The sequence below is a fragment of the Paramisgurnus dabryanus genome, chromosome 19 (assembly GCF_030506205.2).
Source record: "Paramisgurnus dabryanus chromosome 19, PD_genome_1.1, whole genome shotgun sequence".
NCBI lineage: Eukaryota > Metazoa > Chordata > Actinopteri > Cypriniformes > Cobitidae > Paramisgurnus > Paramisgurnus dabryanus.
Window position 1 is genome coordinate 22,013,290 of NC_133355.1, and position 22,268 is coordinate 22,035,557.

Consider the following 22,268-nt stretch of genomic DNA (forward strand, 5'->3'; position numbering starts at 1 on the left):
GCTACCACGCCGTTACCCGTAAGACTGGATCATCTCCAGACCAGCCAGAGCGGTGCGGTCAGCCCCTCCAACGATCTCGAGCCCATGCAGGTGGGTCGAGCTCGGCTTTCCCGGGAGGAGAAGCTCCGGCGGAGGTCCCTTTGATTGTGCTTATACTGCGGTAAGGCCGGGCACCAGATCCATCAGTGCCCGGTAAAAGACCAAGCCCGATAGTAAATCTGAGGCTACTATCGGGCGGGATCTCCTCCATGAAGACCTCATCGACATCTACGCTCCTCCCGGTGAAACTACGGTGGTCCACTCATTCTCACGACTGTCACGCACTTTTGGATTCGGGAGCTGAGGGGAGTTTCATCACACAGCTCACACAGCTTACTCACCAGATTGCCCCGTTCGCACTTAATAGACACAAGCTTCCTACCATCACCCACATCACGGAACCTGTCTCCCTCATCACATCGGGCAATCACCATGAGAACATTTCTTTCTACGTCACTGACTCCCCTCTCTCACCCATTGTTCTTGGACACACCTGGCTTCATCAACATAATCCGAAGATCGACTGGTGTCTTGGGACTGTTATCAGCTGGAGTGAGGGGTGTCACAAGTCTTGTCTTTTGTCTGCGTGTCTAACTGTTTCTGAGTCTGTGTTTCAGGGGGAAGCAGTGGATTTATCTAACGTGCCCGCAGAGTACCATGACCTGAAGGAGGTGTTCAGTAAGTCGCGGGCTGATTCTCTACCTCCTCACCGTCCCTATGACTGTGCTATAGAGTTACTTCCCGGTACTTTTCCGCCTAAAGGCAAGTTATACTCTTTATCTGTTCCTGAGATGAAGGCCATGGAGAAATATATTTCTGATTCTCTAGCAACGGGGTTCATTCGTCCTTCCTCTTCTCCAGCGGGGGCGGGGTTCTTTTTTGTGGGGAAGAAGGATGGATCCTTGCGACCTTGTATTGATTACCGAGGGTTGAACAACATTACGGTAAAGAATACGTATCCTTTGCCGTTAATGTCTTCAGCTTTCGAGAGGTTGCAAGGAGCGTCCGTCTTCACTAAATTGGACTTACGTAATGCTTATCATTTGGTCCGCATCAGGGAGGGGGATGAATGGAAGACTGCTTTTAACACCCCTCGTGGCCATTTTGAGTACTGCGTCATGCCTTTCGGATTGACGAACTCGCCAGCGGTCTTCCAAGCACTCGTTAATGACGTGTTGCGAGACATGATAGATCAGTTCATATATGTCTACCTGGATGACATATTGATTTTTTCGTCGTCTCTCCAGGAACATGTGCAACACGTACGACGAGTGCTTCTGCGGTTGCTAGAGAATGGGCTTTTTGTCAAGGCGGAAAAATGCGTTTTTCATGCACAGTCTGTTTCTTTTTTAGGGCACATCATTTCGACTGAGGGTGTCCGCATGGATCCTGATAAGGTTAAGGCTGTGGTGAATTGGCCATCCCCAGATTCTCGCAAGACCCTGCAGAGATTTCTGGGGTTCGCCAATTTTTATAGGCGTTTCATTCGCAATTTCAGCCAACTAGCCGCTCCTCTGACTGCCTTGACCTCCCCTACTACTGCATTCAGGTGGTCAGACGCAGCCGAGGCTGCGTTTGCCAAAATCAAGAGCTGCTTCGTTTCAGCTCCCATTCTCGTGTCCCCTGATCGCACACGTCAGTTCATAGTGGAGGTCGATGCATCAGAGGTGGGGGTAGGAGCAGTGCTTTCCCAGCGCACACCCTCAGACGGAAAGGTTCACCCCTGCGCGTTTTTGTCTCATCGGTTATCCCCGGCGGAAAGTAATTATGACATTGGTAACAGAGAGTTATTGGCAGTCAAACTGGCTTTGGAGGAATGGCGTCACTGGTTAGAAGGTTCGGGTGTACCTTTTATCGTTTGGACCGACCACAAGAACCTCGAATACATTAAAACTGCCAAAAGACTTAACTCCAGGCAGGCTCGGTGGGCTTTATTTTTCGGACGTTTCGATTTTACTCTTTCATACCGTCCGGGTTCCAAAAACATCAAACCCGATGCTTTGTCTCGACTTTTTGAGCGTTCCGATCGCACTTCTACTCCCGAGCGTATTTTACCGGAGACTCTATTCATCTCCGCGCTCACATGGGAGGTCGAATCGAAGGTTTTGACAGCCTTAGAAGGGGTAACGCCCCCGTCTCGTTGCCCACCGAACCGCTTATTTGTGCCGGAGAAGTTACGGTCCAACGTAATCCAGTGGGGTCATTGTTCCAAGGTAGCTTGTCATCAAGGGGTGAGTCGCACTAAGTTTTTAGTCAAACAACGATTTTGGTGGCCAGGTATGGCTCGTGACATTCACGATTTTGTTTTGGCTTGCTCGGTGTGTGCCACTGGTAAGACTTCGAATCGCCCTCCTGACGGGTTACTTTTACCGCTGCCAGTCCCTTCGAGACCCTGGTCCCACATTGCGCTAGATTTTATTACCGCCCTCCCACCCTCCCAGGGGAATACGGTGATTTTAACCGTAGTGGACCGATTCTCGAAGGCGACTCATTTCATCCCCTTGCCCAAATTACCATCAGCCAAGGAGACAGCGGTCACTGTCGTAGACCACGTCTTCCGGTTACATGGCCTTCCGACAGACGTGGTCTCCGACAGGGGTCCCCAATTTGTGTCCAAATTTTGGAGAGAATTTTGTAAGTTGTTAGGAGCGACTGTTAGTCTGTCCTCCGGGTTTCATCCCCAGAGCAATGGTCAGACCGAGCGAGCCAACCAAGATGTTGAAAGAGTGTTACGATGTTTGGCCTCCAAGAATCCTTCGTCCTGGAGCCAACATCTCTCTATGGTGGAGTACGCACACAATTCGTTGCCAGTGTCATCTACGGGCCTATCTCCATTTGAATGTAGTCTAGGTTACCAGCCACCTAATTTTCCCAGTATGGAATCCGAGATTGCGGTTCCCTCCACTCACGCCTATGTCCAGAGGTGTCACCGCACCTGGACTAGAGCTCGTGAAGCTCTACTCCGGGTGGGGGCGCGCACCAAGGCTAAAGCCGATCGCCACCGGTCTAAGCCTCCCGTATACGTCGTCGGTCAAAAAGTGTGGCTTTCTACTCAGAACATTCCGATGCGTTCCGTCTCGAACAAACTTGCTCCCAAATTTATTGGCCCATTCGCTGTTGCCAAGATTATTAACCCGGTGACAGTTCGCCTTAACCTCCCTCCTGCGTACAGGAGAATTCATCCTGCGTTTCACATTTCTAAAATTAAACCAGTTTTTCGTTCACGACTTAACCCGCCAGTCCCGGTTCCCCCCCGCCTCGTCTCGTAGCAGGGGAACCCACCTATTCGGTGAATCGTATTCTGGACTCTAGGCGGAGGGGACGCGGATTTCAGTACTTGGTGGACTGGGAAGGTTACGGTCCGGAGGAGAGAAGTTGGGTACCTGCTCGGGACATACTGGATCACTCCCTTATTGATGATTACCATCAACAGGTACAGCAGGCTAGGAACGTCAGGTGACGTCCTAGGGGAGGGGGTACTGTCACGGTGGGTAAATACACTGCTCTCTCTGTGTCTCGTGTATGGTGTTTACTCACCTGTGATGTCATGTGCTCGTTATCCCGATTCCCTTCACCTGTGTTGATTGTCTCACTCCAGCTGCTCATCATTACAGACTCTCCATATAAACTCACTCTGCTCTCTGTTCCTCGTCAGATCCTTGCTCTTTGTTTGGTCTCTGTGTTCCTCTGGATTATGTGTACAGCATTTGTGGATTGTATTCGTGTCGTCTTCGTGTTGGATGTTCCGGTCTCTGTTTCCTGGATTATATTTCACTACAGACCCATCCACCAACGATCACTACAACCACCGTCACCCGCTTACCACCGTAGTCCTTCGAGCACCATTACCATCATCTGGACATTGTATTGTTCCGTGTTGCTGTGTTTGTCTGCATCTATAAATAAACCTGTGTTATTTTTCCTGCATCTGCTTCCAGCGTGTTCTATCGTTACAATTTGTCTGTAAGTACAACATATTTACCATATATGAACAAAGTAAGTACACGTACTGTAAAAGTGCTACTGAATTGTTTCTAAACACACTATATTAATTGTAGAAATCTATTGCTGAAACATGTTACAAAAACTGTGAGCTATGTAGTCCTGAATTGTAAGGTTACACCGTTACACTGTTTTTCCATATTTCTCTGTTTAGGATTATTTGGGCGGGGCTTACAATGGTGGCTTGATGATGCACTGGAGCCATTGACCATTGCCCCACCCCTAACACAATCGCAAGCATCCATTCAGGTTGTAATGAGTTGAGAGCTGAGAGAGATGTCAGTTTTCCCACCAGTGGGCGTGGTTTCAGTGTTGACAGAGGACACGCCCCCCAGCATTTAAGAGCAGAGAATGCTACTCATTTTTCCCAGATTTTGATAACTTCTTTTATTTACTTGCCATTATTTTTATCATTCAGATTTGTCTGGGTGGTTAATAAGACATTTTTCTGTGGTGTGACAAACTCAGAACGCATATTTAAGATCAGTTTACACTGACTTTTAATTTTATGCGGCGCTGCACAGCCCGATTGGCATGTCACTGTGTATAAATGTGCCGCAAGAGCAATTCGAAAGCATAACAAGCAGTCTGATCTAAAGGTGCTTTGATGTAATATGACAATCGCCCTGTGCAAGTGCTGCATACAGTTGAACATGCTTATTATCAACATGGGTCTTAATATAATGCGTATGCTTGTCTAAAAAAGCTAGCGTGTGTAGCAGAGAAGACAGGAAAGCTTATTTACTGCATGCGAGCCACACATTAAAGCTTGGTGAGACGTGCAATGAGGAACACTGAGCCATAGTATCAAATGAAAGGTTAAACCTAAAACTTTCTATTAATTAACTGTGTAAAGTAAAAAAAAATACTTTTTCATTATTATTCCCAAATCTTTGAGTACTGTTTATTGCCAGCTCGTTTTATGTTAAAATACTGCGGAATGATTAAATGTCAATGAAAAGGACAATTCAATTCTGATTCATAGTCAGTTATTAGTGATTAGTTCTTCTAATATAAAACAGACTTGTGGTGATTTCCTCAGAATTTTCATATCCTCAAGGCTCAGTGTCCTCATCACACCCTCATGAGAAGCGTCTCAGTCCTCTTCTTGTTTAATGTTTTTGATATACCCTGCAGGCAAACACCAGGCTGTGAAGGTGCCTCATAACTAAGTCAGTGTATCTACTGTCAGCTGAGTGAAGAACATGAGAAGACCAGGGGTCTTTCTGTTCTCCTGAGGACGATTAAGAATGAAAAGTGATACGTGTTAACCTGATAAGAGCCCTGTCCTTTGCAGAAAACATTTATTTTCAGAACATGACAGAACATCTGAGACTACAATTGTATTGAGGCTATGAATTTTCATGACAGCTTTCTTCTGTTAAGCACAGACGACACAACTGAAGCTCAATCAATTAAACTTTATTGTTGGAATTTCTTCTCACATCCCACAGCATTTATTGTCTTACAATGATCTACAACAGTAATCAAATTACTTTAAAAAAATGAGACACCACAGCATCAAACAATAACAATAAACACAACACGTCCAAATACAATTACAGTACCATTTTCAAGCTCCTAGGGGCTATTTAGATCCCCAATTCTGATATAGATATAGTCTTTTATTTGATTGTTAAAGTTGATATTCCTCATATTATATATATGAGAAGGATCAGACATGACATTCTCTGTCAGGAACAGCATTTCTTTCTCATAAAACTTATTAAGCTTGGCTCAAGCATACACAATCTTTGAACATATAAATATCAATCTGACCAATGCTCCAACAGACAAGGTATAGGCTTGTTGTTGCACTTTATTTAAAGAATTATTGAAAAAGGCCATTGAATTATTCAAAAATAATGCACACCCAAGGTGGTAATGAGGCCAGTACATTTACATACGCACACGGTGTGCATTTTTTTCATTTATTTTACCACTAGGCTGTTGAATGCTTTATTCTGATTGTCTGAAAAAAATGGGCGTTGATTATTTTCCTGTATAACGCACACCTAATCTGTCAAATGTCTTAAAATAACAACCGGAGCAATGTGCGTGGTGACTGGTATAAACAGAATAATTGATTCTGGTCCTTTGAATTACTTGAGGAATGGGCCGTTGAATTATTCAGAAATAATGCACACCCAAGGTGATAATGCTGCATTTGAAGCGGATAGGCATTATTTAAAAAATTATCAAAGGTCCGGGGTCAAATATACCCAGTGTTGTGCCTGAACGAGTTCATTGAAGACAGTTAATGAACTCGTTCATATTTTGGGCGAACGTGAACTGTATTACTGCCTGATGAACGTGAACTGTATTACTGCCTGATGAACGTGAACTGTATTACTGCCTGATGAACGTGAACTGTATTACTGCCTGATGAACGTGAACTGTATTACTGCCTGATGAACGTGAACTGTATTACTGCCTTTTGAACGTGAACTGTATTACTGCCTGATGAACGTGAACTGTATTACTGCCTGATGAACGTAAACTGTATTACTGCCTGATGAACGTGAACTGTATTACTGCCTTTTGAACGTGAACTGTATTACTGCCTGATGAACGTGAACTGTATTACTGCCTGATGAACGTGAACTGTATTACTGCCTTTTGAACGTGAACTGTATTACTGCCTGATGAACGTGAACTGTATTACTGCCTGATGAACGTGAACTGTATTACTGCCTTTTGAACGTGAACTGTATTACTGCCTGATGAACGTGAACTGTATTACTGCCTGATGAACGTGAACTGTATTACTGCCTTTTGAACGTGAACTGTATTACTGCCTGATGAACGTGAACTGTATTACTGCCTGATGAACATGAACTGTATTACTGCCTGATGAACGTAAACTGTATTACTGCCTGATGAACATGAACTGTATTACTGCCTGATGAACATTGTGAACTTGCAAAACCTGCGAGTTGTCATACACATTCACAAACCCCCTTGAAGCACCTGGCTAGCCTTTCAAGGTATATGGAAGCAAATACAAAAATTAAAAGACAGTCAATGCTAATGTAAACTCTGGTTGGATAAGGATTTAAAGTTGGATATGAAGATGAAACTGATAAAATAATTGCTGTCTGTGGTTCTATATGGGCTATAATGGCAATAATTAAAAAATAATAATATGGGGAAAAATAACTATAAATTAGTTCAATTTTGGAACTGTGAACTAGAATTTTGAAATACCAACTATGAACTGAACTAGTTCATTTTAAAATTTGTGAACTGTGAACTGAACTAGTTCATGTAGAGAGTGAACTTTCCCAAAACTGAATATACCACGGTTACCCCCAACATTGCTCTGGTGGTTATTTTAAGACATTTGACAGGCCAGGGGTGCGGTTTACAGAAAAATAATCAACACCCATGGAACATTTCTCAACCAATCAAAATAAAGCATTCAACAGCCCAGTCACAGTGGTATAAAGCAAATATAATCTATATGCGCATTCCATGATTAAGAACAAACAAATAAACATTTATCGTTTTAAAGATATTTTGGAGCATCTAAACCCACCCTTTCCCTAAACCCAACACGTTAGCAAAAGTACAGTCACAGGTGTTTATTGCATAAATTGACCAAAAAAACAGCATTATAAAAGTATTACAAACTATTTGCGTGGCAAACCTTGTGAACTGTAGTCATACGATCACTTTATATGTAAAAATTCATGAATGCGATGGAAACGGTCCGATCTCATTCAAATATAAACTGGAACATAGATCATGATGCAGTCGCTCACGACAGCCAATAGGGCTTCAGTTTCATAGCTAACGTAATGATGAAATCGTTCACGAGACACATGTCAAAGATGACGTATAATCGCCACTTCTGGCGGCAGTTTTTGAATATGTATACGGGTATTTCTCAGATTAATGAACAAATTGGGTTGCTGCAATTTTGAAAATTAAAATTCCAAATTTGACTAATTGGTATACATCAAATTATCTGTCCTTAAGTCAGGAGCGACGTTATGAGCTTGGTTAAGCTCTTGTGTGTTCACAGATTATTGAATTAACATGTATTTCATTTAACAACTTATATCAAAAATTTCTTTTCACAGATGCATTTATAAGCATCATTGCAGGGGTAATCAGCCCAAAGTGATGAATGTTTTAGGGCACAGTTCTCTTTTCTACCACCATTGGGGTCTCCAGTATGCCAGAAGCTGAAACAACAGATCATCATTAGATCTTCAGTGTTGTTTGCTGTGTGATATAATACTGACTGTGAGAATCATTTATTGGATAATAATCGTTACATTTAGTGATTTCTTACTTAGAGTTCAGTGTGCTGCCATCAACCCATTTCCATCTGCCCTCCTCATCACTGTCAGACAAACCAATCCAGACATATTCTGTACCAGACATTTTCTGAAAGAAATCCTAAGAAAAATGATGAAACAACTGCATACTTATACTATCCCCCCCCCCCACACACACACACACAGTGCTCGAATTGAATCAAGTCTTATGGGGGATCCACATCATGACAGCAGCAAACCCAAATTTTTTTAATTTTGCGCGTCAGAGTATTTATGATAAAAACGGCAAATCACAAGTTCCGTTTTTATATATTATTGGTATAGTATTATCATAATGATAATAGGCTGTATATTAATATATTGGGAGAAAGTTTTTATATGTGAAATCAGATAATGTGCACCCTTATATAGCCAAAATTGAATAATCCTCATTTCATAACACATCTGCGACGATTCGACTGTGGAAGTATTGGAATCTTCGACATTCAGGGTCACCCCTAGTTTTTTTGTTGTTGTATATATTAAGATTGTTCAGAGCTCTGTACAATGCTCACTATAGCTGCAGTTTTTGTGTTTGTATTACCAAGATGTTTGTTTAAGGCGCGTTAAAACTTAACGTACCAAAGCTATATGTATTTTCTAGCTGGGGAAATTATATGCATTCAAGTCGCCCCCTCTTGCTATTTTAGACACACCCCTTCAGCACTTGGCTGAAGCAGCGCTAAGCAAGTACAAAACTAACACGCGCTTAGCAATGGACATTCACCTGTTTAAATTAGTGTAAAAAAATTAATTCACAAAATGTACTACATCCTTACGAGTTTATCAAAATTATTTCTACTAAAATAAAAATATCCGAGGGACCCCCTGAAGTATAATTTTTACTTCTTATAGGGGGTCCCTAATGCCTTATGGGGGATCCCGGATCCCCCTAGCATCCCCCCCCTCAATTCGAGCACTGCACACAATATCTTTTACTCACATGTTCCTCTCCATTGTTAATGATGATCAGATCTGCTCCTCTCTCTCTACAGTATCTTCTGCTCTCATCCCAGCTCTTCTTCTCAGATGAAATGTAGTACAAAGTAGATTGATAGTAAATCCATCCACCTGTAAACACAAACAGCTAAATCTTTATTTTTGACCACAGTGAACTACTTAACTTAGTGCTGTTCAGTATACAAAATATATTTAGTAGATTATTTTAATATTTAATATTTGTGTTGTTCCGTTGTATTATTACCATTAAAATGTCTCCGCAGCTCTTTTTTCTCCTGATTCAGTTGTTCATTTTGTTCAGTAATAATATTGTATTTGGCTATTAATTCATCTCTCTCATCTGTCATGCTGGTATATTTGGTTAGAAGCTGTTTTCTCTCTTCTTTGAGGTTGGTGTATTTGGTTAACAGCTGGTCGTTCTCTTCTGTGAGGTTTTTGTTGTTAATCTGTTGATTGTTTGTATCGATCAGGACACACAGAACTATGACTGCAGTCAGTAGAAGAACGCAGAAGAGCACCAAACACACTGTAACTGATCTGTAACTTCTTATCCTCACAAGCTCACTTCCTGAAGATAACAGATGACAGAATTGTATCTTTTTTTGTTTTGTTTTTAGGCAAATAAATAAAATTCATTACCTGTAGACTGAAGTGGTTGTTGTCTGTTTGTATCAGAGTCTGTCTGGGTCCTATAGACATTTTCACCTTCATAGATGTCCACCATCATCTCCATTCTGTCAAAACCCTGAATCTGAGTCTTGAGCACATTGTGATAAATAACTTTAGATATTTCAGATCTTTTACACTTAAACATAATGGATATGTGCTAAAGATAATTGTTCTTCCTGTGTAGCTTTCTGCTCTTCTCTGTCTTCTGTTTTTATATTGATGAAAATGACTCAAGATATCGAAACTGATCTGAGAGCAAAGTGTGAAGACCATGAGCTATTATTTGCACCTACTAGTGTGCAACATGTATCTCTGTGCAGTTACCATAACATGCAATTGCAAAAATAATGTTTTCATAAAGGTTTCTTGAGCTCTTCTCTCATGTACAGATACAGATACTGCAGACTTGAGCCATTTTATTGAGGGGCTTTTAAAGTAAAGAGAATACAGAAAAAATAAGGAATAAAGTAAAAATGTGATCAGATTCAAATAAATTGTCCATCTGAGCACCATAACGTTGACCTTTATAAAGCACTTTTCAGTATTGTAAAAAAAAACTAGATAAAGGAAAATCGTCAGAGATCTGTGCTGATATCAGTTGGAGGAAAACAAAATTAAACCTCTGTGGTCAATGTGTCAAATCTGAGACCATGTGACATCCAACAAGCACAAGAAGTTGCTTGTAAAGTGAAGCCCACGCACAAACAGGTTATCAGCCATTCAACAATATTTACATTATTATTATTTTGTTTTATTTTTTAAACAATTATTATTGCTGGGAGAGATCGCAATGATTAACATGGTCATTCTAGGCCAAACTTACAGTAAAAAAGCCACTTATCAACCATTAAAGAATGACATCATCTGGGGAAGGGACGGGTCTTGCTTTAGCAAACATGACGGCACCGTGATGCGACTTTCTTTTAAAGACTTTTGTAGCATCCACTCCACATAGACATCCAGATATTTATAAGGTAACATAATTTCAATTAGTTTATTACTGTCACTTTATTTGATGCATATACTCTGACAAAAGATCATTTCCTTTGTTTTTTCATCTATAATAAGTGAACAACTTTCCACCAATCTATTTGTACAACATTAGTATTCATCTTAAATCCCCAAGAAAGACAACAACACAGTATCATCTGAAAACTTTGATTTATATGTGTTTACATTGTCAGTTTTACATTCATCTGTATACAAAGTAAAGAGAACGGGGAACAAACACAGCCCTGAGGTGCTCCTGAATAAGTGACATTGGATTTTTGAATCAGTATTTTATCAAAAATTAATAATACCTTGAAACAGATAAGGACTAATTTCCATTTTAATTATTTTTGTTAGTAGAAGCTCTGGTTTTATGTGGTTAAATGCAGAGGTAAAATTAAAAACGGGCCAAGCCATAGTTTTAGGCTTCTCCAGACGTTTCAAAATTAGACTTCATGTGCGATTTAACTTATATGCAAACTGATACATATCCAATTTATCCACTACAGGCTTTAAAAGCTGTTTTACCACAAAAGGTTTTCATAATATAGGAGTTAAGGCAACAGGATGATTTTTCATTCATTTGCAGAGGTATTACATGCACTGTAAAAAATACTTTGCTCCCTTAAATTTTTTTGTTGAATCAACTCGGATTTACAAGTCATTTTGACTTACTATTATTTATCTTGACTAGAGATTAGTTGTTAGGTAACACTTTATTTCGATAGTCCACTGTAGACGTTTTACTAATTATAAATAACTTTGCAACTACTTATCAACTACCTAACCCCAACCCTTACAGACTGCTAATACACTAATGACAGTTAGTTGACGTATAGTTGCAAATTATCGAAAGTTGGTTGACATGTAGTTGCAAAGTTATTTATAGTTAGTAGAATGTCTAAAGTGGACTATCAAAATAAAGTGTAACCAGTTGTTATAACTACAGGTAAATTGTTATAACTTATAAAATTAAGTTGACTTTTCTCAACTATATTTTATAAGTTGTGACAACTCATCTCTGTTGATATGACTTGTAAAACTGAGTTGATTTAACAAAAAATTTTAAGGCAGCAAAGTATTTTTTACAGTGTGTGATGTCTTCCACATTTTGGGAATAATATGACTATATAGGGTGACCATACGTTATATTCTTCCCGGGACGCGTCCGGGAAGAATGGCATGTATGGTCACCCTATGACTATAGCTTGTTGCCCAGCAGCTCAGTACCCAGTACAAACTACATGACTGTAATTTAGTGCCCAGTACACAATACACGACTGTAGCTCCACGTCAAGTAGGCCTACACAGCAATGTACGTGTAAATACATTTACACAATCAAGCTGATCTGAAATACACAAATACGTCATTGTAATAATACAACAGTAGATTGAAATGTACCTAACATGCACACATTAATACTTACAGCCTTCTTATTCTTTTTCATGTTCATGAGACTGACACTTCAACTGGCCTTTAGGCAGCTGTTACAGTACATACATGCAGAAAAATACCTTATTGTAAAATTATACAATATCTATACTGTTTCTTTCTTATGAAATTGTGCATATTCCCTTTAAAAAGACATTTCATCCTTTTCAATTAGTAAATTGTTGTTGCTTTTAATAAAAAAAAATCTTCTAAAAGGTGAGTGTTTGAGTACAAAGACTATTTTACTGTAATTAATCGAACATTTCACGTCAACGCTAAGCTTTACTTGGTGTAATAATGCATAGTTTTATATTTTTAGCAATAGTGCAGCATGCTTTTATTTAGTGATAGAGTAGAAATGTTATTCCAGATTGAATTGGCGATGCATAAAAATAATTTAAGCATGTAAAAATAAAATGTAAGTATAAAACATCTGACAAAAGGATTAGAGAACTTAAGCAGTTTAGAACTTCTGCAAATAAATCAGAAAGAAGATCGTCTAACGGTCCGGAACGAACATCTGTTTCATCCTTAAAAGAAAACCGAGGTAATTGTTTCTGAACTTATTTTCCATCGGAAGTAAATCAAATGATTTCATTAAAGCAGGCATTTATGGGAAAACACAGACTGCGGTTGTAAATACCAGTGACTGTTTTTTTGATTTGGAGGTTTGATAAAAGCCTTGAGTAATGTGTATTCATTTGGTGAACACACCATATTATATCAGCAAAACCTATACTGCAGTCTTATATTTCATAATGAAATATGCTTAAACTTGTGCTAAGTTTAAAGTTTTAAAAGTTTCCACTTTTTTTTGTCTGGGTTAAATTTTTGGCCACTATACAGATGCTGGTCATATAATTAGAATATCGTAAAAACGTTCATTTATTTCACTAATTCCATTCAAAAAGTGAAACACTTTACACACAGAATGATTTCAAATGTTTATATATTTATTTATTTTGATGATTATAACTGACAACTAAGGAAAATCCCAAAACACCTCATAGTAGGCCACACTCTAATCAGCTAAATTAAATCAAAAAACCTGCAAAGGCCTTTAAATGATCTCTCAGTCTAGTTCTGTAGGCTACAAAACCATGGGGTAGACTGCTGACTTGACTGCAGTTGTCCAAAAGACAACCATTGACACCTCGCACAAGGAGACAAGACACAAAAGATCATTGCAAAAGAGGCTGGCTGTTCACAGAGCTCTGTGTCCGAGCACATTAACAGAACAGCGAAGGGAAGGAAAAGATGTGGTAAAAAAAGTGTACAAACAATAGGGATAACTGCACTCCGGAGAGGATTGTGAAACAAAACCCATTCAAAATGTGGGGGAGATTCACAAAGAATGGACTGCAGCTGGTGTCAGTGCTTCAAGAACCACTACGCACAGACGCATGCAAGACCTGGGTTTCAGCTGTCGCATTCCTTGTGTCAAGCCACTCTTGAACAATAAACAGCGTCAAAAGTGTCTCGCTTCTGGACTGCTGCTGAGTGGTCCAAAGTTGTGTTCTCTGATGAAAGTAAATTCAGCTTTTCCTTTGAAAATCAGGGTCCCAGAGTCTGGAGGAAGAGAGGAGAGACACACAATCCACGTTGCTTGAGGTTCAGTGTAAAGCTTTCACAGTCAGTGATGGTTTGAGGTGCCATGTCATCTGCTGATGTTGGTCCACTGTGTTTTCTGAGGTACAATGTCAACACAGCCGTATACCAGCAAGTTTTAGAGCACTTCATGCTTCCTGCTGCTGACCAACTTTATGGAGATGCAGATTTCATTTTCCAACAGGACTTGGCACCTGCACACAGTGGCAAAGCTACCAGTACCTGATTTAAGGACTATGGTACCTCCCTTCATAATTGGCCAGCAAACTCACCTGACCTTAACCCCATAGAAAATCTATTGGGTATTGTGAGGAAGATGCGATATGCCAGACCCAACAATGCAGAAGAGCTGAAGGCCACTATCAGAAGAACCTGGGCTCTCATAACACCTGAGCAAGGCCACAGACTGATCGACCCCATGCCATGCCGCATTGCAGCAGTAATTCAGGCTAATGGAGCCCCAACTAAGTATTGAGTGCTGTACATGCTCATACTTTTCATGTTCATACTTTTTAGTTGGCCAAGATTTCTAAAAATCCTTTCTTTGTATTGGTCTTAAGTAATTAGAGTAATAACCATTTTTGCTTCGTTTTAGGGTTAGATTTGGTGTTTGCGTTAGTATGTCACTTAAACTATTGGTTTATACAATTTTTTTTCTGCTTTATTCTTTTATAGTTTTTTAACTTTAAACAATTGTCGCCTGGCGTTTGGGGTCAGAGTTGGGTTTAGGTAGGGATGTCATTTCATGTAAATCTAACCCTAAACCAAAGCGAAAATGGTAAGAAAATAGGACAAAACAGTTGAGTAACCAATCCGTGAGAATGCCACGGAAAAAGACAGTCCGTAGCAGGGCCACGGAAAAATGCGGAGATCCGCGACTATCCAACGTAAATTAGTGACATCAGGCTGGCCAATAATCATGCAGTGTATCCCAGGCTTAAAGGGCTGATGCTGTGTGTGCAGTGAACATTATTTATAAGAAAAATTACTTAATTATGCACAATTCTATTTGTGAGTTTTTACTTAAACATTTACAAAGCAAAATCTGTAATATTCAGCACAACTACATGTAATTATAAAATGTTCATAATTTTATAAATGGCAACCTTTGCCTCAAACTGCAAAAAAATTATTACTAGTTGAGCCACTGGCACAGCTTAGCTACTTTACCTCAGCTATCCTTTCACAAACAATGCTCTATTTAATAATTCATGACTTGGCATTTTCTTTAGCCATGTGCAAAATGTATGCTGACATGCAGAAAAAAATCACATCTTCCCACACGGGAGGTTTCTATTTCAGTCTATTTTAATGGTCACAAAATTACCCAAACTTACCACATCTCGGCATTTTGTGCAATAGTAAAAGTGATGCACCACCACTAACAAAAAATTGATATGTGGAGACAAATATTAAAGGGATAGTTCACCCAAAAATGAAAATTCTGTCATCATTTATTTTGAACAACGAAATTTATACAGGTTTGTAACAACATGAGGGTAAAAAAATTATGACAGGCTGACTTAAACTAGGTTTCCCACTGTACTCATACAGTATGTGTTACCTTAACAGAGAGCTTTATTTGTGATGGCTTTTAGTATTCACCTTTCTCTTCGTTTCTCCCCATAGCGGTGACGCCATGGTTCAGAGGAGCTGTTGGTTTATCCTCCAGAGACCTTTTAGATAATGACACCTCTCAGTTTAGCGACTCTTCCTCTGCCTCTCGCGCTCAGACAGCAGGTGATGTTGCATAAAAGCCCTCAGCCTCAAATTCACTATTCTACTTCAAGCACCTGCTGCAGCTTTTGTCACAACATCAGCCGGGTTTTTTCATGATCGATTGGCTTTTGATTTTGACAGGATTTCAATAAATTTCATGCAGTGCCGATATAAAACGCCACCAGTTTCAGCACATGACTGTCAGAGGACAGTTCATCCACGACGTCTCTCCCTAAATGTCAACAAATATAATGGCATTGTTACTGTAGAAATATAAAAACCCTGTCTTTTACTGTTCAAGTAAAATAAGTGAGCAAATAAGTGTGGAATTTCTTTCTCAAACCATTTGTAATGACATTTAAAGTAATCATTTATGTGGCCTTTTAACAAGCACGCTTAGCCAATAATGCATTCAGGTTATACATTTGATCAGTATGCTTGAGATCGGAGTCGGACCCATGACTTTTGCATTGCTAACACATCTTTCATGTGATGATGTGAGCTACAGGATTTAGCTATTGGACCACTATTGTAGTTTACTTCGGTTTAGGTGCATAACTGTGACAACACGCGTGCATCCGATAAAACCATCAACCTTCAGTGGTTGTGCAATTTAAAAAAATGTATTCATTTTTATTACACTGAAAAAAATGATTCATTGAATTTAATAAAAAAATTTAAGGTAAGTGGTTGCAATCAATTTATTTAAGCTACATTAAAATAAATGTTATATATTTTATTTTACTTTACTAATCTTTTTTGTTTTAATGTAGCTTAAATAAATTGATTGCAACCACTTACCTTAAAAAAAATATTAAATTCAATGAATCATATTTTTCAATGTAGATTAACTAAATGTTCCTACATAATAATGTGTACTAATAAATCATATGATTAAACCAGAAATGTGCATTATAAAAATGCAAAGGTCTTTTATTGGTAGCAACTATTACAAAAAAACAAGTATTTAATGGCCATGGAGAAAATACAGCATGCCCTGGAGGTCTGGTTTGGACTGCAAATTGTTCTCACAACCAAGGGTGAACACCTGTTCATGACAGAGTTTGATGGTAATTATCTCAATTAGCATTCAAGACGATGAAACATGAATAATTATTGACGTACCAGACGAGGAGTTAAAATAAACCCATATTATGACTGCTAAATCGTGCACAAGCTGACGCAATATTAGGACATTGTGCAAATAAATCACGTTGAAGCTGTCAAAAAGGCATACATCCAGCAAAAAAATGTACAGATGCAGTCAGAAAGTGTCAACCAAAGTCCTGTCATCAACGATTCCTATGGGCATAAACAGGTGGGGCAGCATGTCATTGTCCTCATAATAGATCATGGGTTCATTGGGATTCAAGACAGAAAATAAATCCCACACGTCTGTAATGAAGCTCTTGTCGGGGCTGCATTTCTATTTTAACAAGCTTCATCATTATACCGCAGTGCAAGTACAGTATATGGACAGAAAACAAGATCAGGATTTAAACCCTGATAATAAGACCTGCCACTGTTTACACCTATTACTTTCACTTCTATTTGGTCAACCAAATTGCATGCATTTTTCCAAATAACCGCTTACCGTGCCACAAATGACCCGTAACTTTTGTATGTTCAGTCTGCCTTCAGCTTAGAAAGGAACGTAGTATCCTTAATTCATTGATTCACTATAGGTTTGTTTCAGCCCTCACATGCCCACTGTCGCCCAAACAAAATCGACTGAACCTAAGAGTGCTGATGAGCTTAAATGATGTCAACTAGTGATTTTTTTTGTGTGTCAAATACGCTTAGGAAGAGGACATAAATTTACTGCTTGAATGCGGTTTGTCAACAATATTACTCTAAATAGAGTAATGTTAAGGGGGGGGGTTAAAATTATTTAAACTTATTAACACGGTTTAAGAGTTGAAATAATCATGCTAAACATAAAAAGTGTCAAAAAGCAGTTGAACATATGACAGAGTATTTCTGTGCTTTATTTCTTTTATGCGCAATTTCCATGCAGGAAGTACAGTGGAAGTCCTTATATGGGCACTTTAACCAGAATAGCACAGGCACACACACCAACCAAGAGCTAATACGAAATTAATGTCACCGTTGTTGTTTGTGAGGGGAATTTATTTAGTGACTGCTTATCTGAGAGGCACTCATTCTAAATAAGTGTTCGGAGTGTCATGTGTGTTGCTTGCGTTTTCAAAATATGTGTTTGTTGCGTCATGTAAACCATGTGTATCACATGTTTTGTCAAAATAAGTGCCTGCTGCACAAGCGTCAAAACCGTTTATGATAACAGAGTTATCACGTTCACAAAATACACTCAAGACACTCACTTAACAGTTAACTCTGATTACGCATGAAAAGAGCGTCTCTTTTAACATAAACCCGTCTGCAGCCGGCACTTATTGTGACAAGACATATGATGCACACAAGATCTCTCGATGCACAGAACACATATTTTGAACAAAGGAACCACACACATAACGGGCTACATGCATGTTGTGACGAACTTTGCATCGAGCAACGCAATGATTGCACATCTTTTAAAAAACACAAGGGGGAGCTGCAGCGCTTGTCTAAATGAGACAGTATCTAATGGTGCTCCTTGATTGACAGTGTAACGCGATACATTGCAAAGCCATTCAATACAGTGGGAAAAAACTCTATATAAAGAAATGCTGCAAAACTTCGATAAGCAGTATGAACTGCCAGGTAAAACATACATTTCAAAAACAGCAATTCCAAATTTAGCGAAGTGAAGGATGCTATTCTTAAGGGTCTGTAAGGAATTGATTTGTTTGCAGCCACTACAGACGTGGTCCAGTATTAATATGACCTTAGTAGGATTGGCTAAGATATTTATAGTCAGTTTATTTTTATTGCATTTTTATTTTCATTTCTTTTTAGACATTTTATTGTGTTTATTTCTTATGAATAATTTTCAGTTTTTGAAAGATATATTCATTTAATTCATGATGTTATTTAAAGGAGTAGTCCACTCTGTAGATGGGGCCCATTGACTTACCATAGTATTTTTTTCCTACTATAAAAAGTCAATGGACCCCATCTTTAAAGTGGACTACTCCTTTAATGTTAAACTATGTGAGTGGTGCTCTGTGGCGCAACAGGTATTTGAGCAGTGTCCAGAGTCACAGCGGACAGCCGCCGCCGGTGTGTGTACATTCATAGAAAATAATGTGTTCTGTTTTAAGATTCATGGCTTGGTGCTGTGCGTCCGGTGTGGGACCCCCTTAAATAAAAAACAATGGTGTAGATGCACTTAACATGATTTTTTACATTTTATTAATTATGTGTGGTCATGGACAGCTTAACAAAGATGATGAAAATGTGGTGTAATTTATATTAAATCCAGATCATTCTTGAACAAAGAAGAAACAAAAAAAAGTTTAATGTTTGAAAGGACACAAGGCTGAAACGATGCATGGTCAAGGTCAAGCTTCCCTTACGGGCAATTTTTGGTACAGCTGTAGTCCAAAAATACAGGAAAAATACACAACAAGCTCATACATCACAATAAAAAATACATAAAAATAGGTATAAAAGACAGTAAACTTTAAACATTAAGTTTCTTAAAAGTATCCCAATGGTCATTTAACAGCCGGATAGCAAAGGGGACAAACGAGTATTTGTAACAGTTACATTTCATCATTGGAAGTCTGTAACATAAACCTGAGGGCAGCATTGTAAACTCTGGATACTGTGGATGTTCACGGTCTAAGACTACAGATTTGGCACAACTCTGTTAAACAGAGATGATAAACTTCTTTGCTTTTTTCCCCACTCAAAATAACTATTCTGTTTAATGCATTTTTATGTTTAACACTCAAGTTACCGAACCAACAACTAATGGAAAAGGACAAGACTGACTCAATATAAGATTTATAAAATAGTTCCATCAGAGTTTTGTCTATATTAAAAGATCTCAATTTTCTCAGACAATATAGGTGCTGCTGTCCCTTTTTGCATAGTAACTCTGTGTTTACATCAAAACACAATCTGTTATCAATACTAGTCCCCAGGTATTTATAATGGGTTGTGTTGTTTATGCCCAGTTCTGAACCGACCATCTGCAAGTCACAGCAGAAATCAAGATTCATATGAGCAGGCAACATTTCCCTTCATTTTAGCTTGGATGAGTCTGACTACTGCAGCTTTATATATCTGCAACCTGATGTTACCATCTGCTGTGACCACCCACCTTCAGGCTGAATGTGTCTTCAGAGATGCTCATCTGGAAAGCACAGCTGAAATAGTGCTCATGGTCAATTTACCCCAGTTACTATTCTCTTTCTGACAGCATCTTCACATACGTCTATATGAAAGGTTTTTTTGTCCACATGCAGCTGCTGTGCTGCTCACTGGATTGTTTTCGAAACTAAAAAGCCTTACATGTCTGGATCACGTTTCTTTACTATTCTGACAGTTGGTTTAAAATGGTCATTTTATGAGATTTATTTTAAGATGTAAAATAAGTATTTGGTGTCCCCAGAGTGTGTATTTGAAGTTTTAGTTCAAAATACCCTACCGATCATTTATTATAGCCACTTTGTATAGGCCTGAGCATAAATGTACTTTAAAATGCAAATAAGTGGATGAAATGCAATGATGGTGGTTTGTTGCAATTGAAACTCAATTGTGCTGTCAATTATTTATTTTTCTTTCTTTCTTTATTGGACAGTGCAGATAAGGGGCGGTATTAGGGCCAATCTCATTTCTCTGTCTTACCCCTTCCCCTTTGTCTTCGAAACCAAGTGAAGGGAAATGGGTAAGACAGATCGTTCGTCTAAAAAATGAGACACCACTCGATTACCGTTTGCATCACCTTCCCTTGCCGCTAACTGGCTGGTACGTTAACAGACAAGCGTTGACAAGAAGATGCCGTCGTCTCAGGTTGTGAGCGGAGCTCAACAAATAGCGCATAACTTAGCGGCTATAGCTAGCGCCTTAACTAGCGATTCAAAACAAAAACATTACAATTAAAATCACTTGAACATTTTATTCAAAGTATCATAAAACATGAGTGTCATAATATAATCTCAATTAAACTGCAGAAAATAACGTTACTTTCATTTTTGCGACTCCTTGACAGTTTGACGTTCATCAATAAAACGTCTTGATGCCGGCTCTCCTGAGAAATTCCTACGTTAAACTTTACCCCTCTCTTTCAAGTGTGGTCATTATCACACTTCGTTTCAAGGGCTATGTATCCCTACGCCTTGGCCCTAGCCCTTGATCAAACTGAGAATTGAGATGCCACTTCGCCTCACATGAATGCGCAAAACCGAGGGGAAGGGGTAAGGGGAAGGGGTAAGACAGAGAAATGAGACGCACCCTTAATGTAATTGGCCTTGCTATCTACCTCACAAAACAGGCGAAATCTGAACAACCTAATTTTTCACATGCTTGCAAAGAATGGCTTACCAAAACTAAGTTACTGGGTTGTTCTTTTTCACATTTTCAAGGTTGAAGAACATGGAAGAAGTCAGATTTTCATGCTATGACCCCTTTAAAGGGATAGTTCACCCAAAAAAAAGATTTTTGAGTTTCTTTATTTTGTTGAAAACAAAACATAAACGATCTTAAGCACAGTTGACGGTACCCTTTGACTTCCATAGTGCTTGTTTTTCCTACTAAGGTCAGTTGTGTGGTTACCATCATTTATCAAAATATATTTTGTATTCAGCAGAATTAAGAAACTCATACAGGTTTTGAACAACTGCAATTTTATGATCCCTCCGATTTTTTTTTTTTAGAGTTTGCAGATTCAGATGGATGTTAACATGTGAGCTCACACTTTCAGACAAAAAGGTACAAAAGTTGTCACTGGGACAGTACCTTTAAGGTCTTTATATGTACACGTATGCACCTTTTATGTACAAAAGTGTACTTTTTAATAAGGTACCACCCCAGTAAAAACTTTTGTACCTTCTAGTACATTTTCTTTCTGAAAGTGCATCTATATATTTGACATCGGTTTGTTTGTTTACGTAACTTACAATCGCAAAAACATTTACTTAGGTGTTGGTAAACAGCTACACCTTAACCATGAGAAATGTGTACTATTTTTTTTTCATTTAAAATGTTCTTTTATCCCTTAGACATAGTCAGCTAACTCTGGGGCCTCATTTATAAAATGCTTCGTAGAAACCATCCTACATTTGATATTCTTACGATCATTTATCAAAAATGCGTACATGGGTTTCATAAACCGAACGTACGCGCAGAAAACGTGCGAACCGCTTTCTTTCAGATGCGATATTTATAAATCGCAAATGATCTTGAACTTGTGCGCAGCCAAGCAGTTTCAGATCCCCGCCTTTAAACAATGCCTTATTAATGTCATTGACCTATAAAAGAGCGCTTGTCAATGTTTAAGCCTGATTTCGAACAGCATTTTTCGAACAGCGTTTTTATAAATATGGAAATTTTTGCGTATGCACACTTTACGATCAAATCTGTGCGTACACACGCTATATAAATGAGGCCCCATCTTT

At 39.0% G+C, this 22,268-nt stretch overlaps 1 protein-coding gene across 1 annotated transcript; it reads right to left on the bottom strand.

Annotated features, from left to right (window-relative positions):
• Nucleotides 1–7,724: 7,724 nt before the first annotated feature.
• On the bottom strand, nt 7,725–10,059 carry LOC135773707 (CD209 antigen-like protein C). The gene is made up of 5 exons (XM_065283445.1): nt 9,966–10,059; nt 9,571–9,894; nt 9,310–9,437; nt 8,342–8,448; nt 7,725–8,231 (listed from the first exon to the last, which is right to left on the bottom strand). Exons 1-5 carry the CDS (start codon nt 10,057–10,059, stop codon nt 8,102–8,104), a joined length of 783 nt encoding a protein of 260 aa, XP_065139517.1. The 3' UTR covers nt 7,725–8,101.
• Between the last annotated feature and the right edge of the window lie 12,209 nt (nt 10,060–22,268).